The 15003-nt window shown below is 42.5% G+C and overlaps 1 protein-coding gene across 1 annotated transcript in view; it reads right to left on the bottom strand.

Moving 5' to 3' along the window:
* Window positions 1-272: 272 nt before the first annotated feature.
* The window catches only part of LOC115105205 (cadherin-7-like), a 111382-nt gene continuing 96651 nt past the window's right edge, over window positions 273-15003 (bottom strand). The window contains exon 11 of the mRNA XM_029626947.2: window positions 273-3492. Within this exon, the coding sequence (XP_029482807.1) occupies window positions 2960-3492 (533 nt within the window). The 3' untranslated portion in view covers window positions 273-2959. The remainder of the gene's footprint in view (window positions 3493-15003) is intronic.

Below are 15003 nucleotides of genomic sequence, written 5' to 3'. Positions count from 1 at the left end.
GCTGCATTTCCTGTGAGCTACATGGAGAACATTGTATTTTAGTTGTGTAACCCATGGGGCTGCAGGTAGCCTAGTGCTTAGAGCGTTTGACTAGTAACCGAACATTTTTGCAAGATCGAATCCCAAAGCTGACAAAGTAAAAATCTGCCTTTCTGCCCCTGAATAGGGCAGTTGACCCGCTGTTCCTAGGTCATCATTGAAAATAAGAATTTGTTCTTGACTTGCCTAGTTAAATAAAGGTATAGAATTCAATTTCAGCCCAGCATTGAAACCCATTCAAAAAAGCCTTCACTTTATTCAAGTCAAAGTTGCAAGTATCCAACATCGACTGTGAATTCCGAATTCCTTTGCAAATAATGAAAAACTCTTTATTTAAAGGTTCAAACCAGATGGATATGGATTTTCTATCTGAACCATAATGTTACATCATTGTTATTACATCATTATTACATAAAAGTGGACTTGATTGAGCCTAAGGGAAACAGACTTCAAAGGCAAACACCACATTCTAACATCTGTTAAATGCAATGTTAAGAGGAGAAAATGTACACAGATTTCTCTCAGGAAATTAAAGATCTGTACACCTGACTACTTGACACAAATAGCAATGAACCGCCACATTTAACCATGGCAAGGTGACTGGGAATATGGTTGAATACAAACAGTGTAGTTATACCCTCTGTAAGGCAATCAAACAGGTAAAACATCAGTACAGAGACAAAGTGGAGTCGTAATTCGGGGACTAAGACACAAGACATATGTGGCAGAGTCTACAGACAATCACGGATTACAAAGGGAAAACCAGACACGTCGTGGACACCGACGTCTTGCTCCCGGACAAGCTAAAGACCTTCTTCCCCCACCTTTGAGGGGCAGGCGTCATCGACGCAGCCTGCTCCCAAGGACAGTGGGCTCTCATTCTCCGTGGCTGACGTGAGTAACACATTTAAGCGTGTTAATCCTCTCAAGGCTGCCAGTCCAGACAGCATCCCTAGCTGCATCCTCAGGGCATGCGCGCTGACCCACTTGCTGGAGTGTTAATGTACATATTTAATCTCTTCCTATCCCAGCCTGCTGTCACCACTTGCTTCAAAGATGTCCACCATCGTTCCTGTACCCAAGAAAGCAAAGGCAACTGAACTAAATGACTATCACCCCGTAGCACTCACTTCTGTCGTCATGAAGTGCTTTGAGAGGCTAGTTAAGGATCATACCACCTCTACCTTACCTGACACCCTAGATCCACTTAAATTTGCTTACTGCCCAAATAGATCCACAGATTATTACACTGCCCTATGCCATCTGGACAAGAGGAATACCTATATAAGAATGCTTTTCATTAACTATAGCTCAGCCTTCAACACGATAGAACTCTCCAAGTGAAGGTAGGAAACAACACCTCCCCTTCACTGATCCTCAACTCAGGGGCCCCACAAGGGTGCGTGCTCAGCCCCATCCTGTATTACCTGTTCACCCATGACTGCGTGGCCACAAACGCCTCCAACTCAATCATCAAGTTTGTGGACTACACAAACATAGTAAGCCTGATTATCAACCATAACGAGGCAGGTTACAGGGAGGAGGTGAGGGCCTTGGCGGAGTGGTGGCAGGAAAATAACATCTCCCTCAACGTCAACAAAATTAAGGAGCTGATCATGAACTTTAGTAGAAAGCAGAGGGACCATGCAAATCGACGGGACCGCAGCGGAGAAGGTGGAAAGCTTCTAGTTCCTCGGTGTACACATCACTGATGATCTGAAATGGTCCACCCACACAAACAGCGTGGTGTTGAAGGCGCAATAGCGCCTCTTCAACCTCAGGAGGCTGAAGAAATTTGACTTGGCCCCTAAGACCATCACATACTTTTACAAATGCACAATTGAGAGCATCCTGTCAGGCTGTATCACCGCCTGGTACAGCAACTGCACCGCCTGCTACCGCAGGGCTCTCCAGAGGGTGGTGCGGTCTGCCCAACCCATCACCGGGGGCACACTGCCTGCCCTCCTGGACACCTACAGCACCCGTTGTCACAGGAAGGCCAAAAAGGTCATCAAGGACATCAACCACCTGTAACAATGGCCTGTTCAACCTGCTATCTCAAGGCCATCAGACTGTTAAATAACCATTACTAGCCGTCTGCTGCCCCATATTCAGAGACATGGAATCACTGGTCACTTGAATAATGGAATGCTAATCACTTGAATACTGTTTACATAGTGCTTTACTCATTTCATATGTATATACTGTATTCTATTCTACTGTATTTTAGTCAATGCCACGCCAACATTGCTTGTCCTTATTATTTTACTTTAAGATTTGTGTGTATTGCTGTGATTTGTTAGATATTACTGCACTGTTGGAGCTAGGAACACAAGCATTTCTCTACACCCGCATCTGTTAAATATGTGTATGTGACCGATAAAATTTGATTTGATGATTGTTTTTGTCTCTGTGAGTCTGACTTAATACATTTTCTTCATAGTCTCTGTGAAAAACACAGAACAAAAACAAAATATTGACACTCTTCATGACTTTCAAATTAATAGTTGAGTGACTACTCTACCGATTAGCCAGCCGGGACTGGGCACTTCAGGAGAAAAGTTTGTTTTTTTAAACAAAAAGAGCAAGAGAATGCATCAATGCAAGACTGCTGGGTCTGTGCCCATGTCAGGATTGAGAGAACAGGTTTCTCCACATAAATATACTGTAGCCTATCATGTACGCTGGACCTCAGCTCAACTATGAAACCTTTTAATGTTTTTGCTCTTCAGTCAACTCACTTTTGAAATGACTTGTCAAAACTTGCCAAGTCACCCCTTTTGAAAATCCCAAATCCAAGGCACATAAACAAACCCAACCTTTGAAGTCACTTGTATTTTTCCTATCTCACTTTGTTTTCACAGACTCTCACCCAAGACTATCATAACATATTTGTTGTCTAAGTTCAGGAAAGTTTTGGCTATGACAACATGCTGTTGCCATTGCTATTGCCGTCGCTGTTGCCATACAGGTCGGCTAGCTTCTTGAAACGTGGCCCCCAGGTGCTGAGATAGTCGTAGTTCTGCTCTGAGTCTGTACTTAGCGACTCCAAGGAGCTTAAGGATTCAGCTACCGAGCCACTCCCCTGAAAGGCGTACATCTGCAAAGAGTCGTATGGCGAAGCTGAAGGCTCAACATCTGCATCTTTCAGGCGGTCCCAGATGAACTCTCTGAACACCACATTGTCTGGCAGGGTTTTGTGGACAGGCTGCGAGGAGGAGGACGTTGGATAGGGGAAGAAGGTGTGGGTGTCAGGGATGACGTCTCGCCGGACCTTGGGGTCTCTGATGACGTTGAGGTTGCGGAGGGCTACCATGTCGAAGGCCTCAGTGTCTTCCTCTCCTCCACCTTCATCGTCGTAGCGGACGATGTTCTCCCTCACGTCCCTCTCCTCCTCCAGAATCAATGGCTCCTTCTTCCTCTGACGCATCGACATGATCATCAGCACCATCACTGAACAACGGAAGAGAAGAGAGAGAGAAAGGAGTTTAGAATACTTGCAAGGACCTTTTCTTTAATATAAATATAAAGGCATAGTACATTTAGGTTGATACATCTACATTAAATAGTAGCCCATATTTGATGAATGTGAAAATGAAATGTTGAATAATTTCAGATGAATATATCCTTGCATCAATACATTTCTCTCCTCTATCCTCCATTTTGCGCGCTACTTCTACGTCCCAAAAACAAAATTTCTGAACTTCCCATCCAATCCCTAGTCCCATATATTATTGCTGAAAATAACTCTCAAAGCAAACTGGCAAATGTCTAATGATCCGTCATCCATCAATGTCGCACTGGTGCCAGTGAAATATCGCTCTGTGGACCCATATTTCTTCCCCTAACTGTGTCTGGATTCCGCGGTTTAGTGTGAAGCGACCAGGAAAGCGAATGCTAACACCGCTTCACACCTTGTAATAATAGAGCAAATGTAGGGGTGGGGAAGACACAGATGAATGGAGATTCTTCTGACTGCTGTTTGGTGACCACTTTCTGACAGCATGGTTCCCTGCTGTTTTTCTTTCTGTCTGATCACTTTTCTCTCTTTCTTTCTCTTAGGAAAAAGCATCTCTGTCTGTGTCATCCTCTTTTTTTCTATAGGTAGTATCCGTAGCCATGGGAATTTGGGGTGCTGCAGCACCGCCTGTTAAAAATAATTAAATATATACATACATACACACAAATATACCTATACAGTGCCTTCGGAAAGTATTCAGCCTTATTCTAAAATGAAATAGTTTTTTTTCTGCTCATCAATCTACACACAATACCACATAATGACTGAGTAAAAACAAATGTTTGCTACTTCATAAAAAACTGAAATATCACATTTAAATAAGTATTCAGACCCTTTACTCAGTACTTTGTTGAAGCACCTTTGGCAGCAATTACATATATATATATATATATATTCAATTTTAGAATAAGGCTGTAACTTAACAAAATACTTTCCGATATCGCTGTAGGTCCATTCATTTTTTTCAACTGGTACCGGGGGACCTTCAGACGAGTCTTGTGAGGCCTGTGGGCATCCTAGAGTAGAACAACCAACATGTACATGTACATGTTAGTGGGAGTGTCACCTTTCCATAGAGGCATTATTAGTGTGTAGCCAAACTGTTTGGTTGCCACAGACAGAAGTTGGCAGATCGGCTGTACCGACTTCAGATAAGTCCCAAGACGCTTGTGGGGGTCGTAGAGCAAAACGGAGAACACCATTGTGTTCGTGAGATTCTCATCTTTCCATTTCAACAGTTCGGAGGCTACAGGTGATTTTGTGAGTTTTTTTATTATGCTAATTTACGCTTGGGCAAGGAAATCGGCCTATTTATATAATGACCATGAAGCCTTCTTCTGCTGTGACTGTGCACCTTCCCATTTACACACACACACACACACACACACACACACACACACACACACACACACACACACACACACACACACACACACACACACCAAACCCCTCCCTCTGCCACTTACAAGAACAAAGATTACATTTAACTTCTTCCTCTTCCTAACAACAAGCGGTTTCAACTTGCTATTTGCATTTGAGGTTTGATCCAACAGAAACAGTTTTATGGACACCGAAACACATTGAGACATTGTTTTACTGTAATAGACAATAATTGAACCTCAAACTGCACAAAGAGCAGATATTACTAAAACAGGAGTATCAATGAATATTGATTCTGGAAAATGTATGCTCAGTTTCTGTCACACGCGGTTAGCGCTAGCCACAGACTGTCAAACCAGCTGTCTAGTTTGTGTTTTATAAATATGCAATGAGCATAAATAAAATATATTAGGCAATGGCAACTTAAATAAGGTAGGCCTCTTTCTTAATTTATTTAAGTGCCCTAAATTCTTATTTACAATGACAGCCTACCAGGGAACAATGGGTTAACTGCCTTGTTCAGGGGCAGAACAACAGATTTTTACCTCATCAGCTCGGGAATTTGATCCAGCAGCCTTTTGGTTACTGGCCCAACGCTCTACGCACTAGGCTACATCTGAACAAAGTTTACTTTCTATTTATCGTATTTATAAATATTCGAGAAAAAAAACGCATTAGAAAAAAGGATAATTATTGAACTACATCTTCAAATATAAGGAACTGGAACACAAAAGTCTGAAATTAGGTAGCAATCAACATGGTAGGGTAAAAACACAAGCAAACAGAGGACATAGAAGGTACAGTTGTAATGAAAACACAGGGGGAAAAAGGTGTAGATTCACACGCAGCGCACAGCAGGTGTTTATTTCATCATACACAGGTAGGCAAACAAGCAGATGAATTGAAACTAGGACTGAAGGCTATAACTGGTTCTCACAAACGAGCTAGGAAAAGGCTTAGTAGAGTCTAAACAAACAATACCTCAAAGGCACAAACAGAATGAACTGAACTAAATAATGAGACCAGGTGAGTAACTAACACAGGTGAAATCAATGATCAAAAATGAAGACATAGCTACGTTCAAGAACAGAATACAAAGAAACAGGGCTACGTTCAAGAACACAACGAAACAGAACACAAGGTTGACTAAGAAAATAAACACAGAACCTTACAACAGAATTACAAAGCGAAAACACTTTTTTAGACATTTTAGCCAATGTATTAAAAATACGAAGCTGAAATACCTTATTTACATAAATATTCAGGCCCTTTGTTATAAGACTTGACATTTAGCTCAGGTGCATCCTGTTTCCATTGATCATCTTTGAGATGTTTCTAGAACTTGATTGGAGTCCACCAGTGGTCAATTCAATTGATTGTAAATTATTTGCAAAGGCACACGCATGTCTATATAAGGTTCCACAGGTGACAGTGCATGTCAGAACAAAAACCAAGCCATTAAGTTGAAAATAATTGTCCGTAGTGTTCGGAGACAGGATTGTGTCGAGGCACTGATGTGGGGAAGGTTACTGTCACCACTTCCGCCGAAGTCATTCCCTCTCCTTGTTCGGGCGGTGTTCGGCAGTCGACGTCACCGGCTTTCTAGCCACCGCGCATCCACTTTTCTCTGTTCCCCATGTTGTGTTTGTGAGTGATTGTTTATTGTAATTCAGTCCGTCTGTGGGCTCGTAATGTTACTTTGTATATTTGTATTTTTGAGTAAAGAACGTTGATTACTCTATTCTGCTGTCCTACATGACTCTAGTTGGAACTTCCCCATGACTCTACACAAAGGACCCTTACAGTTACCAAAAAATGTCTGCAGCATTGAAGGTCTCAAAGAACACAGTGGCCTCCATCATTCTTAAATGGATGTTTGGAACTACCAAAGTGGCCACTCGGCCAAACTGAGCAATAGGGGAGAAGGGCCTTGGTCAGTGAGGTGACCAAGAACCTGATGGTCACTCTGACAGAGCTACATAGTTTCTCTGTGGAGATTGGAGAACCTTCCAGAAGGACAACCATCTCTGCATCACTCCACTAATCAGGCCTTTATGGTAGAGTGGCCAGATGGATGCCACTCCTCAGTAAAAGGGACATGACAGCCCACTTGTAGTCTGCCAAAAGGTACCTAATGGACTCTCAGACCATGAGAAACAAGATTCTCTGCTCTGGTGAAACCAACATTAAACTCTTCGGCCTAAATGCCAACTATCACGTCTGGAGGAAACCTGGCACCATCCCCGCGGTGAAGCATGGTGATGGCAGCATCATGCTATGGGGATGTTTGTCAGCTGCAGGGACTGGGATACTACTCAGGAATGAGGGAAAGATGAATGTAGAAAAGTACAGACAGAAAATTTATGAAAACATGCTCCAAAAGCTCAGGACCTCAAACTAGGGAAAAGGTTCACCTTCTAACAGGACAACGACCCAAATCACACAGCCAAGACAACGCAGGAGCGGCTTCGGGTCAAGTCTCTTAATTTTCTTGACCCAGCCAGTATTTCGATGTCTGGATGAGAAGCGTGCCCAAAGTAAACTGCCTGTTACTCAGGCCCAGAAGCTAGGATATGCATATCATTTGTAGATTTGGATAGAAACTGTTAAAATAATATCTATGTCTAACAGAACTGATATGGCAGGTGAAAACCTGAGGAAAATGATGTGGGTATTTTGACAATTTTGATGTGGGTATTTTCAATTGAATGCCTATAGAGTATCTAATGGGTTAGGACCCAGATTGGAGTTCCTATGGCTTCCACTAGATGTCAACAGTCTTTAGACATTGTTTCAGGCTTGTTTTCTAAATAAATGAAGACAAATGAGACCTTTCTGTCAGTGGACTGTAGAATCATGCAGTGCTGGTTTGCGCGCATGACCGAGTACGTGCCCTTTGTTGTTTTTCATTTCTATTGAATATGCTATTGTCCGGTGGAAATATTATCAATTATTTAGACAATTGACAAGCTGAGGATTAATTATAAAACATTGTTTGAGATGTTTCTACGAACTTTACCAGTACTATTAGGATGTATTCTTCTGCATGTTTTGACCGCCTTTGAGCCAGTGGATTACTGAACAAAACGCGCCAACAAAGCAGAGTTTTTGGGATATAAAGAGGGACTTTTTCGAACAAAACAAACATTTGTGTAGCTGGGACTCTTGTGACTGCAACCATATGAAGATCTTCGTATGTGATTATTTTTATTGCTATTTGTATGTTTGTATGCTTTTGTAAGCGGGGTGCTGTCCTCAGATAATTGCATGGAATGCTTTCGCCTTAACTTCTCTAGGGTAGGGGGCAGCATTCGGAATTTTGGAGGAAAAGCATGCCCAAATTAAACGGCCTGCTACTCAGGCCCAGAAGATATGATATGCATACAACTGGTAGAGTTGGATAGAAAACACTACACAACAGTTTCCAAAACTGTTAAAATAGTGTCTGTGAGTATAACAGAACTGATTTGGCAGGCGAAAACCTGAGAAAAATCCATTCAGGAAGTAGTTTTTTTGTTGGTTTTGTAGTTTTCTATTCAATGCCATTACAGTATCCATAAACTTAGGACTCAATTTACAGTTCCTATACCTTCCACTAGATGTCAACAGTCTTTAGAAATTGTTTTCAGGCTTGTATTCTTATAAATGAGGGAGTAAGACCAGTCTGAATGAGTGGACCCTACCGCGTCGCAGAGATTTTTCATGTGCAATCCCGAGAGAGTGCATTTCTTGTTTATGTCAGGACCCGGTTACGAACCCGGGTCTCCGGAGTGAGAAACAGTCACTTAACCAACTGAACCACGAATAGTCGGCAGAACCCAGAAGATGAGGCAGACACAGCAGTACTTGAGACGGTGTATTTAATGAAGTCAAAAAGTGAAGTCCTTCAGGAACACATGTAACTCCACAACCTCAAAAGGAATTCCACAAGAACAAAGGTAATCCTCCAAGACAAAAAGGTAAATCCACAAGGTGGTAGGTATAGCACAAAAAGCCTCAAAAGAAACTCAAAAATAAATAAACAAGAACAAAAAACAGAATTCCACAAGAGCGTCCACCGGGATCAACAAGAGTTCACAGAATACTAGGGCTGGGTGCTAACATACAAACACAGAGCAAAGGACTGAGGAAAACAAAGGGTTTAAATACAATCAGGGGAAACGAGGCACAGGTGCAAATAATAATGGGGATCAAGGGAAAACAAAAGGTCAAAAGGCACAATGGGGGCATCTAGTGACCAAAAACCGGAACAACCCTGGCCAAATCCTGACAGTTTATCTCTTATATTGACAACGTTATTGTCCGGTTGAAATATTATAGATCATTTAGGCTAAAAACAACCTGAGGATTGAATTTAAACATCATTTGACATGTTTCTATGAACTTTACGGATACAATTTAGATTTTTTTATCTGCCTGTTTTGACTGCGTTTCAGCCTGTGGATTACTGAAGAAAATGCGCGAACAAAACTGAGGTTTTTGGATATAAAGAGACTTTTTATCGAACAAAAGGATAATTTATTGAGTAAATGAATGTCTTCTGATTGCCACCATATAAAGAAGGCGGCAGGGTAGCCTAGTGGTTAGAGTGTTGGACTAGTAACCGGAACAATGTGTACATTATTACAAATGGTTGCAGCTAATGAAGAAATTGCAGAATCTTCTGAACTGGAGAAAGTGAAGAATTTGATGAAAATTCTGAAAATGAATACAAGAAATGTGAAAACTGAACTATTAACTGTGAAAATGTCAACCATTGGTCAAGTACCAGAATACAAAAGAGGATTTAGATTCTTATTTAGAGCGTTTGGAGCGTTGGCTGGCTGCAAATGAAATCAAAAATGAAAAAAAAAAACAGGCGTATTTCTCAGTGTTTTGGGTCCAACCGAGTATGGATTGCTGAAAGATCTCGTTGAACCAGTAAAAGCAGTGGAGTTGACCTATGCAGAACTGACTGAAACTCTCAAGGCCACTCTAGCTGGTGGGAAGGTTTTCAGTAAACTGGACCTGTCATTCGCTTATGAGCAACTGAAGCTGGATGCAGAGTCAGAACAGTATCTAACCATCAATACACACAATGGGCTTTTCAGATTCAATCTCTTGCCCTATGGAATCTCGACAGCTTCAGCGTTATTCTAACACACAATGGATCAGGTCTTGGATGGCATAGACAATGTTGTGTGCTTTGTGGATGACATCCTTGTGTCAGCATCAACCATCGAAGAGCACCTTGTGGCCTACATGCTGCTGAATGTCCTGTTCCAGTCCAGTCCACCACAGATAACTGCGGGCGAGGGTTTTAATTTGAGTGATCCTTGGATGTACCTCATGCAGATCAGATAAGTCTTCTCTTGAATTTGTGAGGCACCACCCCCCTTGATCCCCACAGAACACATCCTTGATCAGTAGACAGCTGGTCTTTATTTTCTATGCATGGGTGAAGGTTATCATCGTTTACGAAGGTTGGCCAGCCGGCCAATGTTAAATCCAAAACTTTTGAAAGCACAGGGTCTTTCCTCGTTTCCTCCGCTATGTCTGAAGCAGATATGGGCAGTCCGTCGATGAGAGAGATCTGCAATACTGCTCTATCATCTTCACTGTTCGGTGTCATTTTTGCATGGTAAGCTTGATAGTGCATCGGCATTTGAGAGATCACTGGATCGCCTGTACTCAATCTCATAGCCGTGGGCTAGCAATATCAGAGCCCAAAGTGCAGCCAGGGTTGGTATGGCTGATATTGATCCAAGGATGGCCAACAGAGGCTCATGATCTGTCAGCAGTCGGAACTTCCTTCCATTGAGGTATTTGTGAAACTTCTTCACTCCGAATATTATTCTCAGGGCTTCCTTCTCAATTTGAGTATAATTTTTCTCACTTGGTGACAGAGTCCATGATGCAAATGCGATAGGGTGTTCTTCACCTGATGGTAGAACATGTGAGATGACGGGCTCCTAATCCATATGGAGATGCATCACACGCGAGTCTCAGCTTCATCTCTGTGTCGTAGTGGGCAAGCCACTTGCTCTTTAGCAGACGCTGTTTGCAAGTCTTGAATGCTTATTCACATTGTGGAGACCAATTACACTTTGTATCAGCCTGCACCTGTTGATGAAGCGGATGCAACATTGTGGACACATTTGCCATAAACTTTCCGTATTAGTTCAGGAGCGGAGCAAGGCCCCAAAAATTACCTCAGCTCTGGGACACTACTCACACTGTGAAGCTGTTTGCAACAAGCCTGCTACTACAACTCTTCATACATGGTCCTGGGCTGCTACACCATGCGAACGCATCCATGTGGATTACGTCGAGATTGACAAGCAACATTTCCTTGTTGTTGACCATATACATTCCAAGTGGATGGAAGCGTTCCCTACTCAACTGACCACAGCTGAGAAGACCATGAATATTCTCAGACACCTGTTTGTATCCTTTGGACTAGTCAAAGAGCTTGTCTCGGACAATGGCCCTCCTTTCATCTCAAACGATTTTGAAGAACAACAGAGTATTTTGTATTGTGTTTTATTTAAACTTTATTTAACTAGGCAAGTCAGTTAAGAACAAATTCTTATTTACAATGATGACCACCTTAGCATCCGGCAAAAAACGGAGCAGTGGAGAGAGCCGTGCAAACCTTTAATAAGAGGGCCTGGACTAAATTCGGGGTTCAGTTGGTGCCCACCTACCAAAGGCACAACACACAGTACCACACCACACACAAGAAAGGAATGTACACCAGCTGAACTGTTTCTGAAATGCCAACCACATTGTTGACATTGTTGAAACCAGACTTGTCAAACACTGTGGCAAAGCACAAGCTACAGCAGAAGAGAGCTCATGACAGACACTCAAAGACTGTCAGAGAATTCAAAGAGGGAGAGAGGGTGATGGTATTTAATTTCAATCGCCTGTGGAACTCAGGTGCGATCTTGCAGAGGTAATTTGACTTACCGAATTGAAGTTGGTCATCGCCTTGTCAACATTCATGTAGCTCATCTGCTACAGTCCAATGCTTCATCAAAGCCAGGTCGGGAGACAAGAACAATAATATTACACTTTTTACCTCATTCTACCAGCGTGTCACATGCGCAACCAGAGGGGAAAAAAGTTCTAGACGACCTTCAGTCCACACACAAAGACACATACAAAGTTAGCCCTCACCCTCCATTTGGCAAATCTGACCATAATTCTGTCCTCCTGATTCCTGCTTACAAGCAAAAACTAAAGCAGGAAGTACCAGTGACTCACTCAATACTGAAGTGGTCAAATGACGCATATTCTACAGGGGTGCATGCTTAGTCACCCTCAGGGGTGCATGCTTAGTCTCCTCCTGTACTCCCTGTTCACCCACGACTGCGTGGCCAAGCACGACTCCAACACCATCATTACGTTTGCTGACGACACAACCTGTGGTAGGCCAGATCACCGACAATGATGAGACAGCCTATAGGGAGGAGGTCAGAGTACCTGGTAGTGTGGTGCCAGGACAACAACCTCTCCCTCAACGTGAGCAAGAGAAAGGAGATGATCGTGGACTACAGGAAAAGGAGGGCCGGACACACTTCATTCACATCGACAGGGCTGTAGTGGAGCGGGTCGAGAGTTTCAAGTTCAAACTATCATGGGCCAAACACACAAAGAAAGTCATGAAGAGGGCAGGACAATGCCTTAACCTCCGCAAGAGACTGAAAAGACTTGGTGTGGATCTCCAGTTCTTCAAAATGTTCTACAGCATCCCGACTGGTTGCATCTCCGCCTGGTGATACAGAGGGTAGTGAGTACAGCCCAGTACATAACTGGGGCCAAGCTTCCTGCCATCCAGGACCTATATACTTGGCGGTGTCAGAGGAAGGTCCAAAAAATTGTTCTGAAGTTATCGGCAGTCATAGTCAGACAGCCTGAACATCTTGATTCTATGTTTAATTGAGATCTTTTGTGAATAAAGCATTTAATGATCACTTTGACTGCTCTACGTATGATCTGGATCACTAGTAGATGTGCAAATGTTTTTAAGAGAACACATTACTAACGAAGGCTCTGGGAAACACCTCATATACTAACGATGCATCGTAAGAAGGTTCTAACGATAATCATAACGCTACGAAGGCTTTTGGAAAACAAGTCCCTGTTCTACTCTAGTATGGCTGGAGGGACACCTGAGCTGACAGCACCTGAGGACGCAGAAGCAGCAACACCCCTGGACTCTCTCCCCTGGACTCTCTCCTCTGGGCTCTCCTCTCAGTCAAAACAATGCAATCACGCCCCCAATTGCAGTGCCGCAGATTCAAACATGCGTTGATGGAGATGCCAGATCTGGGAGCAAGGACAGAGAGGAGAGAGAAAAGGGTTGTGCACAGAGTATTAATGCAAGAGGGGGAGGCAGGAGGGGTGGAGGAGGACCCTTGCTCCCTTCGGCCTCAACGTAGACTTTGATCTGAAGCCATTCTTGTGATTATTGTGACTTTGTAATTGTTTGTAGGCTTATGTAGTCTAAATTGAATCTATGATTGTATGCTATCCATTTGGTTTTTGTATGTTTTTTTGTATGCAATTTTAATATTTGAGAATTAACCAATGATATTAGGACATACTTGGCCATGATTACAGACACCTGTGTGTGTCTTTCGACACTATATAAACGAGTCACCCTGCAGTGTTTGTGATTATACCCTGATGACGACAGCTTGCCTGTCGAAACGTTGGACATTATATTTTTGCATCTGAGCTCTTAGTGTGTGGCTCTCCTCTATTTTCAAGTTTTCCACTCTGCTAGCCAGCATCTCGCCTAAATAGGTGTGCATTTCTTTTTCCTCTAGGGGTGGGGGAGGGTCACGCAGGGAGAAGGGGTAGGGGAGAGCAGAGAAGAAGAAGTGGAGGAGAGAGAGAAGGATATAAAGTTAAGCAGCACAGACTGATGAAGGCAGATGAGGACTCATCCACCCACGGAGCAGCTCATGTACACGCACACAAATACACACAAAAACAGACATGGGCTTGGACTGGAAGCCATAAATTCTAAGTCTCTAAGCCTCATAACTTCTAATTTATTTTCATTGGCAATGCTGGGTTCAGAACTCCACCACTACCTCTTTCCCCTGTTGCTCTTTTCATCTTCTCATTTATTACAAAAAGTATTCTCATTTGCAATAAAAAGGTTTACTTTTGCAAACTAAAATGTAAGTGAGTGTTGGCAGGCCCTATTGTATATCCCATTAAAACTTTGTAGAGCTAGGCCCCTTTCTTCTCCTTTTCTGTCTGAATGACGTGCCCAACGTAAACTGCCTGTAGCTCAGGCCCTGAAGCCAGGATATACATATAATTGGTACCATTGGAAAGAAAACACCTTGAACTTTGTAAGAATGTTAACATAACGTAGGATAATATAACAAAATATATATGGTAGGAGGAAATCCAAAGAAAAACCAACCAGCCAGAGACCATCCTCTTAGAAATGCAAGCGAAAGGTCACATTGTAAAATAGCTCCCTGGATTCCTATGGCTTCCACAGGGTGTCAGCAGTCCATGTTCAAGGTTTCAGGCTTGTAACTTCAAAAACAAATAAGAAATAACAGTTTTTGCATGAGGACACAGTCTTAGAAATCCGTGTTTTTGCGCGCCATGTTGAAGTTGTGCACCTGCTAAAATCGGTTTCCTATTGAACATACTTCTTTCCAAAATAAATATTATAGTTTGATTACATTTTAGGGTGTCTGAGGAGTAAATAGAACATATTTTGACTTGTTGAAACAAAGTTTAGGGGTAGATTTTCGGATTCCTTTCTCTGCAGTGGATTACTCAAATCGATGGCGCCAACTAAACTGAGGTTTTGGGATATAAAAAATGTTTTTCTTCCAAAACGACATGTTATAGCTGCGACCCGACCCTTTGGATGACAAATCAGATGAAGATTTTCAAAAAGTAAGTGATTATTTCTTCTTTGTTATGTAACCTGTGCCAGTGGAAAAATAATTTGATGTGGGGTGCCGTCCTCAAATAATTGCATGGCATGCCTTCACTGTAATAGCTCATGTAAATCGGACAGTGCAGTTAGATTAACAAGAATT

Source organism: Oncorhynchus nerka, linkage group LG22, assembly GCF_034236695.1.
Source record: "Oncorhynchus nerka isolate Pitt River linkage group LG22, Oner_Uvic_2.0, whole genome shotgun sequence".
Classification (NCBI taxonomy): domain Eukaryota; kingdom Metazoa; phylum Chordata; class Actinopteri; order Salmoniformes; family Salmonidae; genus Oncorhynchus; species Oncorhynchus nerka.
The sequence above is the reverse complement of the archived record's forward strand: the minus strand, read 5'-3'. Positions and strand labels throughout refer to the sequence as shown.